Source organism: Molothrus aeneus, chromosome 2 (genome assembly GCF_037042795.1).
Source record: "Molothrus aeneus isolate 106 chromosome 2, BPBGC_Maene_1.0, whole genome shotgun sequence".
Taxonomy (NCBI): domain Eukaryota; kingdom Metazoa; phylum Chordata; class Aves; order Passeriformes; family Icteridae; genus Molothrus; species Molothrus aeneus.
The window spans coordinates 23,155,569-23,169,051 of NC_089647.1; the positions used below are offsets into that span (position 1 = coordinate 23,155,569).

The window sequence follows — 13,483 nt, forward strand, 5'->3', positions numbered from 1 at the left end:
GCCATGTGCAGCCTCGTGCTGCTGCCCTGGTGTTGGGTGCAGGCATATGCTGCCCTGTGCAGTGGCACAGTTAGGTGTGTCCTTGGGGGCTACCAGGAAATAGAGATTCTCCCACTGGGAAAAGGACAGTGATGCCAGGCTGTGACAGTTGGGTGGCATTTACATGACACATTCCCCATTACAGTAATTTGGCTGTAGAGATCCTGGGTTGTCCAACCCTCACATTTAAATTGCCCAGGTGTTGCTTTCTCCTTTGAACAGGTTTTTTTCTGCTTCTTGGTTTTTTCATCTCTTTGGCTGTGTTTGCTTGTAAACTTGCCCAGGCTACTCTGCTGCCCTCTTCCTCCAGCTCCTTCTTACCTATTCCTTTCATGTCGGCTTGTGACTATAGCACGAGACTCCTGCCCCTCCTCCCCTTATTCTGGCAGCTCTTATTCCAAGCCCCATGCCCTCTCCATTCCCCTGCTTCTCCACTCCCTCCTTGTCATAAAACCCAGCCTCTCCAGTGCTGCATCCTGCTGTTTTCTGGCCAGCATTTCCTGCCTCCTTCCCCACCATCCCCCTTCTCTCTCTCTCTACCATTTCCACCATCATGCTTTGTCTTTTGGTGCTCCTGTCCTGTGCTTGCCTAAGCAGCTCAGCCTCAGCTCATTCCTTCCAACAGCTTCCTTGTTCTTCCCCTCCTGGGACTGCAGCCTTGATCCCAACCTCTATCTGTGCACACACATAAAATCATGCAATTTAACTAATTAAAAAACCCAAACCAAACAAGAAGCTGAAGTCAAGTGCTGACTTCAGGGTGTGCACTGCAGTTTTGTCTATGGCATCTCCTCCTGGCAGCCCCATGTCACATCTATTTCCAGGCAGCCTGCTTTCTTCATCCTCAGGCACTGCACTAAAGGGGTCAGACTGCTCGGGGTGATACAACACCCTCAGTCCCAAGCCACTGGCCCATGCCTCACTTGCACCTTGACCCTCAAAGGAAGGTGAGGGAAGGGGTATCTTGGCCCACATTCTCTCTGTGGGCTGGAAAGTCAGCACTAGACATGATCAGAGAGGAGACAAGCCAGAGTATGCAAGGAAGGGAGGGGAAATGAAGAAACATTACCTCCTTTTCATGTTTATTTAATTTTTGTATTTTTTTGTATATTTTTTTAAGATCACAGAAGAGCAGAGCATTCATACATGTAAAGAAACAGAAACGAGATAACAGAAGTTAAATACATTGAGAAAAGAAAAAATAAAAAGCTTTTTTTTTTTTATTTCATCACTGGGTTTTGTTCATTTGTTTTTTGGGTTTAATTTTTTTGATTGGTTCCTTTACACACACACTTGCGCTTTTAAAATTTTCTTTCACAGAGCTAGTTTCAAAACCAAAACAATGGAAAAAATAAAATGGCCATTTTCTCGTTTCGTTAAAGAGAAGTTCAGCTCATGTCTACAGTGCTGGGGAAAAATATATATAAAGATATAGATATATATATATATTTATACGTATATAACACTGTTAATGAGGAGAGTTCTAACCACCCCACCGTGTAGCAAGAAGAAGGGACTGGACTTCATTCTCAAGGTCTAGAGGATGAATCTTGGCTCCAGCTGGGAAGGTTGAATGATTTTGGGAGGTGGCACCGTGGAGGCAAGTTCCTGCTCTGTGCCCCCTCCTCCCTTTCCTGGCACACACGTGTGCTCCTGCAGGCACAGGCACAGGCACAGGCACAGGCGTGCCCAGGCCTTCTCCTGGCTCCTCAGGAGGTCACAAGGTAGCTGTGTGTCACAGGCAGAGCCACGGCCAGAAGCAGGAAGGAGGCTGAGCCCTGCCTGGCTGTGCGTGGTGGAGCGTGTGGGGAAGGAGAGCGCCCAGGAGCACCCCTGTAGCATGTGCGCCGTGGAGCTGGCGGGCGTGTGCGTGTGAGCCTGTGCGTGCCCAAACGGGGAGCAAATGTCACAATTCTGGAGAAGGACAGCCCCGCCTGGGACGTGCTCTCCCCACTGGCTGGCTCCTAGGAAGGCCTTGCTCCTCGTCTCCACCCATGACCCCTCTGTTACGGACAGAAACATCCACACGCCTTTCCTCAGGACATGGCTGGAGCCACCACACGTGGTGCCACACTGCTTTACTCACTGAGGCCCATTTTGCTGCATGGTGAGCATGCCCCAGGAGGTCAGGAGGGAGCTCCTGATGCACCATGAGGACAGGCAGGGAAAGAAGGGCCCACCTGGGATGCAACCTCTGCCCCTTCCCCAGCTGCGCTGCCCAAGGAGCCCTGCTGCTCATGCAGCCCCCACCACCTGCGCTGCAGTCATGTCCCCCTGTCACTGCCCCCTCCTTCTCCACTCCTACAAGGCTTGCAGGGCCATCCGAGTTGCTGTGGCGCCAGCTAACCCAAGCCTGCAGCAAATGAAGGACTGCTTCCCACCAGCCTGGGCTAATTAGGAGAGCTGCTCCTCCTGCCCAAGGCCTGCCTTGGAGATCTCCTTGCCTCACTCTATCACCCCGACCCACAGAGGTTCAGAGGACCATACTGACGTACTCTCACCAGGATGAGTTCTGCTCCCCCTTACAGCGAGTGAACCAACAAGCAAGCACCATATGTTGCCCCAATGGAAGCCAACCATTAGGCAAAATTCTAGGGGCTGTGGGAGCTGCCCAATCGCTGTTCTAGCAAGTTACAAGAAGGAAAAGTGAAAGAGGTTTTAGTGGTGTGACACAGCTCTTAGTCAGCAGTCATGCAATTAAAAAAAATCATCTTCTGGGCATCCCACTGGAAATGAAGCCACTCTAAGATTAGCGTTGAGAGGCCGTGGTCTCCTCGCTGGTGAACCTGAGAGTTCTGCGCATGGATGATGGACAGCACTCATCCCTACCCTTTTCCACTGGCATCACAGCTTGGAAATTACCATCCAGCTTCTCCATCACTTCCCTGCCTCAAGTTTTGCTCTTCCCATAAGACAGTTTGCTCCCAGCATCCCAAACTCAAGAAGTTTTGTGTCCTTGAGTCAGAGAAGCAGTAAGATTGTGCACCATCAGGAGAGAAAGAGAGAGAGAAAGAGAGAGAACTGCTCACCCCCCTGGCACCTCCTCTGTCATACTGTCTTGGTCAGCCATCCCCCATGTCAGTTGCTACATCACATCAAGCACCATGATGATTTGGGCTGCAGGTCAGTCTGCTTGAAGGAGAGGAAGCAGAGGTGTGAGGGGTTGGGAGGAGGAGAAGAGGTGTTTCCCTGTGCCCATAGATTCCCTCACCAGGGAAGGGCGAAGTGATGAAACACTACACAAAAATTGAGCTGAAATATCATCTGCTGGTGGGTCTGTGAAGGATTCTAGCATAACTCCTCCAACTTCCCAGATCCTCTTGTTTCATCAGGACTTCCTGCTGCTCCCCCAGATTCCTTCCAGATGTGTAGCTTCTACTCAGCCTGGAGACCACATGGCTTTTGATGGTGGCTTTGTCCATGCTGTGGGCTTGGACATTCAGAACGGGGTTGCTCAGACAGGTGGCTGGGGGCATGGTCGGGATGCACCTGGAACTAAGAAGAGCTGGTGGGGCTTGGATGTTCTTTGACCAAAAGTGGGTCAAGCAGCAGTGCACGAGCAATCTGCCCAAGTGGTGAACAGTCAGTGGTGTGAGAAAGATGTGCAGACAAAGACTAACTCTTGACACAATGCATGTCACCAATGAGATCTCCATGAATGGCACGTTCACATGCACTCGGGGTTAGCATGGGGCGACACAACTTCACCGGTGAAGAAAGCGGGTACGGGGGAGGAGGAGGAGGAGAGGGTGCATCACTGAGCCACGAGTGTGGGGCTGCAAACAAACAGAAATGAACACGACTGCCAGGATACAGGTGTCGGCCGGCTGGAGCATCCCACAGCGCCCTTCCCAGCCGTTCAGAGACAGGTGTTTGCTTCGTTTTCCATCTGACCAGGCACACGCTCCAACCAACATGCTACAATCATGCATGGAGTTCATGTGGCTCGGGGTGGCTGCATTTCCCCTGCCCAGGTCCTTTCAGAAAGACTTGCCTTCACCCCTCCTCTCAGTCATCCGAAAAGGGTTAGAAATCTGCTAGCAATTATGGGGCCATATATGAAATCTAAGTTTTTGTTCCTCTGCTTTGACATTACCAGACATCTCATGTAACTCTTGTAATATTTACAAACCAGTAGAAGAAATACAATTTTTTTTTCCATTTTGTTCATATCTTTTTATGACACTAAATGTTAAATCTCCATCAATCAAACACAATTACACTGACAAGCTCAAGGAACTGGTATCCCACTTCAAACACCCACCTTCCCTGGTCCCCAACCAGCTGAGAGGCAGCAGGAAGCAAGAACACAGCTTTTTTGGGAGGTGATGGGAAAGATAGCAATGCAAACAGGGAAAAGAGATGATTAGGAGAAAGAGTTTCAGGGAGAAGGGCCTGAGACACAAGAAAAGCCATTGCAACATCTCCATCAGAGGATGGAGGGGAGAAAGAATGGGAAAAAGCTTGCATTCAGCTTGAGTTCAGGAGAAACAGGGGGATTTTTACGGCACCCTGTGAAGTACACTGCAGCTCACAGGATTAGATTCTTGGAGAAAATCAAGCTCCAACCTACCCACAATTTTACCCACAATTTCCCTAGGAACAGACATTGCCAGGAGTATGGTTCCCAGCACTTCTGCAGACAACAGGCATACTTGGTGTTGGTGGCTTTTCTCAGAGAGGTCTGCAATTAACTGGCTTTCACCCTGTTTTACAGCCACGCAACAGAGGCAAAGATCTGCCCAGGACCTGCAGAAGAAACCAGATCCCAGCACTGGGGCTGAGGCCATTTCCCCCACTAATGGGCAGATGACTTAAAAAAAATTGATTCCCTGCTTTTAGTGAGATATCTCCCTTTTAACCATATGCTTTGACATCTAAAAAAACCATCCCCTCAAAACTCCTTTGAACCAAAACAGACATGAGATAATGAGGAGCTGGGACTCAATGACCACCACCACACTGTAGGGGTCTGATGTGTGTGACCCCAGTGGCCAGGAGTGACCCCACAGTGACAAAAACACATGCAGAGAGCACATGGGACAGGTGCTACCATAGCAACCGGGTTGACATCAAAGAACCTAAAGTGGGCTTGACTCAGCCCTTAGGAGCAGGCTGTCACAGCAAGACATTGCAGGCTGCCCACCTTTTTCAACAAATAAATCCTGTGGCAATAAATCCAGGCATAGGTACAGGCCCAAGAAAGAGCAGTGTGTTTTCCCTCGTGCCAGTGTGCAGGAAAGGGTGCAGCTCCCAGACCTGGCTTCTGGGACCAGGATCAGCTCACGGCTGTACCAGGGGAAAGAGGAGGCCTGCTGCAGTAGAAAATCTGGACTTGTTACTAAGACTGAATTAGACGGCCCTCCTGAAAGTTAGGCACGAGGACTGGGACGTCTGAATGCTCTGAAGGATGCAGGGCATATTTTTTCATGGGCTGACACACACCAGTCTCCAAAAGAAATGCCCAAGTCCCATCAATGACTGACAATTTTGGAGGAAGGGAGCCATCCCTGGATGCCTTGGGTGGATTTCAAGCACCAGTTGCCCACTTGTGATTTGCACCCTCTTGCAGGTATGGCTTTGGGATCTGGAGGAGCATAAATTACCACCATCCAATTCCACAGTAGCTCTTGCAATGCCCAAACTTCAGCCTCTCATGTATCTCTTTAATAAATCTCCTTGCTCTTCTGGCTGCCTAGGAGGAGCCCTTGACTGCCTGCTTAATCGCATGCCTGCTGCTTCTCGGAAGAGCTGAGCTCAGCAGCGCCGGCAGTGCCGCAGTGCAAGGCACAGCCTCACCGGACTGTGTCCCGCCCACGCAAAGGTGGGGACGGGCTCGCAGGCAGCAATTCCCACTTTCCCTCCTGTCAGGGGACACCTGGGGGCATCCCCTCCCGCACACTGCAAGGCCAAGCTGTTTCCCCCTTGCCTTCATGTGAGCACAGCTGCCAAGCGTGCTGCCACTGCCCTGGTGCCCAGGGCAAAGACAGAGGAGCAAACTGGCTGCTGCTTGAAAGCCGAGTGGCTGAGCACCTGTAAAACACTCTGCTGTGGTGGGATGGTCACTCGACTTCCCTGGGCTAAATCAAGCTCTCCCCTGCACATCCCTCTCTCCAAAAAAGGCCTACCTGATAAACCCTGTGCTTTATCATCTTTGCTGCTGGTGGATACTATGGCTCGTGACAGGCCAGGGGACACAGGAATCTTCTCCCCACTGCCCCCACCCACACACAGGCACTGCAGCCCCTGCTCACTGGCTCTTGCAGCAGACATTGTGCTGGTGTGGCAAATTCCAGCCACTGCCCACCATTTTCTCAGTCCTGTTTCTCACAGCTTTTTTTCGCTTCCTCACTTGGAACGACTAAAGCCTCTCTTGTTGGCACCTCTGTATGTGATTCTGCCACAGGGGAAGTGTGGGGCACTCTCCAGCAAAACCAGCACCCTTGAGATAAGAGGAGAGCAGGGGAAATTGTACTGCCCACTTCTTCGCTGCATCATTTTATGCTCCTTCTTTGTAAGCCCAGGATTTTGGACCTGACATTTGTTTTATTTCTTACATTCACAAGTCCTGGACATTTTCTGACCCAATTTCTTTCAAATGTGGAATTTGCAGTGTGTTTTGTAATAGCAGTGGTATAGAGCACACACACACACACACACACACACACTCCCCCTTACACAGCCTACATTTGCTTTTATACTGGGGAGGACAGTAAAAACAAAAACAACAAAGCAACAAAAAAGGGTATTGGCTCTATTTTTGCATGTCTACCAAAACGGTTAGGAATGACCAGATTGTGGTTTTCGTGTTGAGGTATTGTTCCTATGCACACTGTATCTAAAAGGAATGGCTGCTTGGTGATGTCCAAGGTCTCATCACTCACATCCCACCGGCCCAGCCTCCCATCCCCAGGAGGAATGGTGACTGCACTCTTCAGTCCATAGTGTTGTAGGCCAGTCCTGGTTTCTTCTGCTTGCTTGGACAATTGCACATGAGTGCACAGCCCCATGCATGTGTGCAAGCACTCATGCATAGCAAGAGCTGCTACACTGGTACTTGGAGGCTGAGAGCCAAACAGATTGGAAGTAGGAGAGGAGAAAAAGCCTAGACAACGGTGCAGACTGACTCTTGCAAGCAAGATGGCCAGAAGACAAAAAGCCAGTGAGGACATAGGAGAGGGGACACAATATGAACCTGTTTTGCAGCTGCCCCTCTCTCCTCACCCCTCTTCTCTGCCTAAGTGATCTCTCTGTATCTTGTCTCACACTTACAAGGCAGGACATTATCTACAACAGGATGAGCATATGTACACATGGGCTGTTCGTTTTGCATGCTTAGAGAGAGCAAGAGGAAGAGAGAAAGAGGGAAGACAGAGCAAAAGCCACACATGCATGCACGCACACACACAGGCATACACAGGAGAAAGAGAAAGACACCTGGTTGAATTGAAGGGGGGGAAGGAAGAGGATTTAAAAATAAAAAAAAGTAGGCTTTCAGTAGAGTTGACACAGCTTTAGGTTAGGCCTGTGGGGGTGATGTTGCATGAAGGAGGGGACAGGAAAGGAAATAAGGTTTTTAGAAAGGGCTGGGTGCACATGAGCACAGGGTGAAGTGAAGAGAGGAAGGGGTTCTTCACAGGACACCAGTGTGCAGAGAGCTTCAGGTGACTTGCTCTGGTTTGTGGCTGTTATTTTTTTTTTTCTTTTCTCTTTTTTTTTTTTTTTTTTTTTAGATTTGTTTTTAAAAGTATGAACTGGCTGAGCATTAGCTCACAAAAATGACCCAGGGCATCCAAAAAGTTAAATGGCTATAGACAACGAAGCAAAGACCTCTTTCTGCAAAAGAAAGAAAGAGGAGGAAGGAAGCAAAGTGAGGGAGTATGGAAAAGAGGAAGGAGGAGAGAAAAGAAAAGGGATCTTCTTTTTGATTGGCTTTGCAGGTTTTGTTGGATTGTTTACATTGCAGCATCCTCTGGCGACACGATCCTTGCTGGTGCCCCATTCTCTCCCTTGCTTCGTGTTGCCTCCTAGGCAGTCGATGACTTGACAGCGGCTTTTCAGGTTTTGGATTAAATGTTGCTGAGTCTTTGCTGTAATTTTTCCTCTCCCCCCTCTTCGCTCCTGAACACACAAAAGTTGTGAAAGAAGCAGTCGTCTCTCTCTCTCCCCCCCTCTTTTTTCTCTCTCCCCTCTCTTCGCTCTGTCTCCTGTATAACGCGTTTTGTTTTGTGTGTTGTTGTTGTTGTTGTCGTGTTGTTTTTTTAATTATTATTAATATTATTATTTTAATTCTGATTTGTATTAACATTTGCTGAGTAGGCAGAGCAGGGATGCTGCCAGAAGCCACAGTGGGACGGCCAAACTCATGGAGCCGTTGTCTACTCTCCCTGTGCCGGGTCCTGCAGGGTGCGAGAAGGGAAAGAAAAGAAGACAAGATTACACGAGGCTGAGTGAGATGGGTGTGACACAGGAACACAGTGCTTCAGTCCCAGGCTGCTCCTGCAGTGCTGGGTTTGGGCTGCAGGGCACAGCCTCCTTCCCACCTTGGTGAGCTTCCCTCCAGCCCAGCTACAGGCTGCTGCCTGCCAGCTCATCCGCATCCTCCTTCCCCCAGCCCAACACTCCAATGGCATGTGGCTCTCCCTAAACAACACCCACGCTGGAGGAACAGGGCCTGAAGCAAGTGGGAAGGCTCAACCCTGGCTGCTGACCACATCCCAGCCCTTGCTGTGCCTCCAGCTGGGAGCTGCTGGCCTTTCAGTGCAAGGATATGGTTCATCCCTTTGCAGATCCAGCCCCTGGTCACCACCCCCACACGTTTCCGCTCTGCTGCCTTCCCAGTGGTGGCCCTGAGATGCCAGGACTCCTTATAATTGTGCACAGTGGCCAGTACCTGTCTGCAGGCAGACACCAGCTCCACAGGAGCTGATTCATCACCGTGGTCCGATCAATAAAACATGGGCCCAACCAGCAGACACCTCCCCTCCCTCCCTCCCTCCCTCCCTCCCTCCCTCCCTCCCTCCCTCCCAGGGCTGCACCGTAATGAATTGTCTCTGAATCAGGGTGGAGGAAGGCTTGGCTGTGGCACTTAAAGCCCTGTGGCACAACACCTATGGGGTGAGGGTGCAGGGTATGCCAAGGAGGTTGATTTTTCATAAGATTGGGAAGTGAAGTTGCACGTGTGTGCTGCGCATCCGCAGGCTCCTGTCAGAGGGGGCAGGGAGGAGCGCGCTGCTGCAGCAACAAATAATGCAGCCCCGCTCCGGGAGTATTAAATGCTAACACTCCTGACATCTTCTCATTCATCCTCTCATTTATGGGTTCCCTCTACTGGATGACTTTAATGGCAGTGATGCTGTTTTAAATTCACCCTGCAATCCCAAGCCTCGACAGCCTTTTCTTTATAGCTGGTCAGGACACATGTCTGTGGGTCTGTAAATACAGGCTCACCCTGTGTATGTGCACACAAATGCTCATGTATGTAAGCATGCACACACATGTATGTGTGCATTTATACGTATATGTGCCTGTAAGATGCTGGAGTGTGAAGATGGAGATGAGGTTTTATGTTAGAACTGATCCTGCTGTGGAAAAAAGAAATCATGCTTACTACCAAGAAAGGCTGTGATGGCAGAGGAGAGCAAAAAAAAAAAAAAATTAAAAAAGGCCCTGTTCAGGAGAGCTCCATGAGACTGAAGTACAACTGCTCCCTCACAACCTGCAGAGGTGAAGAGCCCTGCTCTCCCGGGTGAAGCACAGGTGCCACAGGCTTGCTCAGCAGCACAGTCGCTATTAAACTCAAGCTAGTGACTAAAAGGCAGCAAATCCAAGAGAGATATCTCCAGTATCCCTCAAATTCCATTGCACTTTCATTTGTCTGATTTCTTCCTAAGCTAGCTGACTAGAGTAGCTTTTGTGCCTCAGTTCTATTATTTTATTAAGTAATTATGTGCTGATTTGTGTGGAAAATTTATGTTCCATCTATGGCTTCTTTTTTTCAGCTAGTCCACCTGCAACTTTTGTGGCTTGTCACACAAATCCTACAGCACTGTTTTTTTTACTCGTTTTATTTCCTCCCCTAAACTCAGGAACACATTTCAGTTCAGCTACTACTCCTACCTCACCTATGTTTCAGAAAAAGCATCTCTCACAGTCAAATAATGGTGTGGAGACTGTTTGGGAGCTTTTGCATCCCTTTTTGGCACAAAACATGACTCCTCTGGCCCAGAATAAACAAGAGTACAGCATACCAGGCAGGGTGTATTGCCACAAAAAATTTCAGCCACCACATTTTTACTCTCTGGCTTAAATACTATTTGTCTTAAAACATACATGGACATGTACAAACATACTTGTGACAACCATTCCTCCTCTTTGCCACTTTTCTAGGGTGTCCTTGCAACCAGAGCAAGGGCATTTGCACCAGTGGTGGCAAGCACTGCACACCCAGCATAGCAGAGGCAAGGGGACATTTGCCCTTGGCTGGGTACTGCTGCCTTAATGCATCTAAATGCATGGATCGGTGTTTGTGAGCTTGGTGGGGACTGGGGACAGAGGGGACAGAGGCATGGCATGGTGTGGTGGTGGTGTGGTGAAGAGATGAGCTTCTGCAATGTCTAGGTGTAAGAAAGGACACACAAAGACATGTGGTGGGATGGAGGACTTGGGAGAGGGTCACACCAGCTTCTGTTCTGCTTGAGCTTGTGTGCCTAAGTTTGAGGGCATTTGAAAAGCCAAAACTCCCATCTCCAGAGATGAAAAATGATACATGTTCTCGTGGTTCCCTGTGTCCCAGTTAGATGGCTGCAGAAACCTCTCCATGTGCAGAACTTATCATCTCCTGTGCCACACCACAGGCTACACCAGCAGCTGTTCTCACCAGCAGGTGTTGGGCACTGTGTTAGGCTGACTGGGAGCACTGGGATCCAGTGTGGCCTCTGCAGATAACCCTGGGGGCCACATGGAATCCCTGGGTTTTACAGCACATCTAGCTAGAGAACACTCCATGGGCGCTACATTTACTGTCACAATTACTGTAAAAATGTGGGAAGCTTATAATTCTATCACAAAATAATGTTTTGGGGGACAACAGCTGCTCGAGTGTAATAAGAAAAAGAGTGAAAGTGCTGGAAAGTAAAATGCTTGTCTTTGAGCAAGATTTTCTGCAGGAAATAACATCTGTTTTCAATTCATTCTATCACTGTCACCCTCCCTTCCCAGGCACACCTCAGGCTACGCCAGCCCATGTTCGCATGATGACTTCTCCATGTGTGTGCAGAAGCAGCTGCTGCTGCGGGCTGTGCGTGCCCCTGCCCACCCGCACGGCCACGGGTGAGCCCCACGCGGGGGGGACAGTGCCAGCTCCCACGGCGGCCACGGTGTGCTGCAGAACCCGCACACCTGAGCGCACCCGCCACCCGCACACCGCCCTCCCCAGCGCGCCCACCCCGCGGCACATGCGGACAGGCACGCGTGGGCACAGCTCCCCAGGCGTGCACACGCACACCGCAGCCCCCAGAGCGCACAGACCCCCCCCAGCCCCCACCCCTGCAGCCCCCAGAGCGCACAGACCCCCCCACAGCCCCCACCCCTGCAGCCCCCAGAGCGCAGGCCCCTCGCAAACCCCCTGCCCTGTAGCTCCCTCGCCATCCCCACACATCCCCTCGGCGTCGCGGTTCCACAACCCCTATGTCACGTCCCCTACACATCGGGTCCCGTAGCCCCCATGTCACCTCCCCTCGCCATCCCGGTCCCATCGCCCCCATGCCACACCCCCTCGCCATCTCCATGTCACATCCCCTCGCCATCCCCATGTCACACCCCCTCGCCATCCCCCTGTCACCTCCCCTCGCCATCCCGGTCCCGCAGCAGCCGCGGGCCAGCCCGCGGTCTCCGGCGCCCTCTGGCGGCCGTCGCGCGGAGCCGCCCCCGCCGCTGGGGACCGGCAGAAAGCCCCCCCGAATCATCCCCGGCTGCCCACCCCTGCTCCCTGCTGGCACCGGGAGCTTCGGGCTGTGCCTGAGGTCTCCCGCTTCGGTAACCTTGAGCCTGTGTTCTGGGAATTTCCTATAATATCCCGGGCTATTCATCCTCCCACCCCGCCCGGGCAATTGGACAGCACTGTCAAGTCCGTGACCATGCAACAGCTCTGAAGAGGAGGAAATTCGGTTTCTGATGCTGATAAGCTAATATGAATATCTGGCAGAATTTCACAGCTAAACCCCTAAGGGACCCCAGACCCTAAATGCTGACCGAGTCTGATCCCATTAAGCAAATCAAGAAGGAGCAGACTGAAAGCTGTCAAAGGCAGAACTGCACTGCTCTTCCTTTTTCCAAAAGTGAGACATTTGGATATCTGGTGCAGAGGCAGCTGGAGCCCTGCCATGGTGCCCAATTGTGCTGCAACACAAGTGCATGGGACACTGCATCCTGTGTTTCCAAGGCTTTATTGGTGCCACACCTCCAGCCTGGTGATTTGCATTGGTGCCACGGCACAAGGTAGCCTTGGCCAAGATTTAGAGAGCTGTAGTTCTCGCATGGCTGAAGGGGACCATGTGCAGCCCCCGTCCCCCATCCCACCCCTCTCCCCAAGACAATGTAACCCTAGCTGCATCCTTAAATTTAACAATGGGAAAAACAACCATGCCACGGTGGCCTCACTGCTCCGGCCACACCTGCCTGTGTGCAACAGCCCAGAACAACAGCCTGGCACAGAAAGGCTCCAGGCAATCCCCCTAACACTTCTGGGAGAACTTCCACATACTTCTGAGTGAAGATGCAGAAGGGGTGGCGAGACCCTTCAATTTGGGACATCATTAATTTCACCTAGTGCCTAACACTCCTGCATTCCATGTAGCATGGGGCAGAAGAGTTGCTGCATGCCTTCACGTGCAGAGGGCTGCAAGTCAGCCTAGCCAAGGTTTCACTAGAGAGGACGTGGGGTGTGTGCTACTGTTCCAGGCTTGGTGTGGGATAGCTGTAGTGCTTGTGTGTGTGATGGTTCAACAACTGCTCCTACTCCCATGAATGGTGTAGGAAAAGACACAGCAAGAAGGATGGGGGGACTTGGATTAGATGGCAGAGGAAGATGAGAAAAGCATGGTGCTGCTTGCATTTAGAGCAAACCACAGCCAGATTGCAAAGCCAAGAGCTGCTCTCATCCTCAAAACCAGCCTGAGGAACACACCACAAGGAAAGATGTTTGCTGGGTCAGTCTAAGGGTCTTGTCTAAGCTTCAGCCCTGTCCTCTGGGGGGGCTGGGTGGGGGCCAGCCAGGAGCATGTGGCCAGCATGGCATCATACTGGCCTACCTCAGCTGCTTCAGAGTCATTATGAGCCAGAAGAAGCTTGACCCCTTTGGGATGAATTTCTTCTTCTGTTGTCTGGTCACTTCTGGACTTCCCTCAGCTCTTTAAGAAGGACAGCAGCAGTCAGCTACCAGCAA

At 51.0% G+C, this 13,483-nt stretch overlaps 1 protein-coding gene across 3 annotated transcripts in view; it reads right to left on the minus strand.

Annotated features, from left to right (window-relative positions):
• Positions 1 to 1,104: 1,104 nt before the first annotated feature.
• Positions 1,105 to 13,483, minus strand: part of LSAMP (limbic system associated membrane protein) — a 988,586-nt gene continuing 976,207 nt past the window's right edge. For all 3 annotated transcript variants that reach the window (XM_066572102.1, XM_066572100.1, XM_066572103.1), the window contains one exon: positions 1,105 to 8,438. In XM_066572102.1, coding sequence (XP_066428199.1) covers positions 8,341 to 8,438 — 98 coding nt within the window. In that variant the 3' untranslated portion in view covers positions 1,105 to 8,340. The remainder of the gene's footprint in view (positions 8,439 to 13,483) is intronic.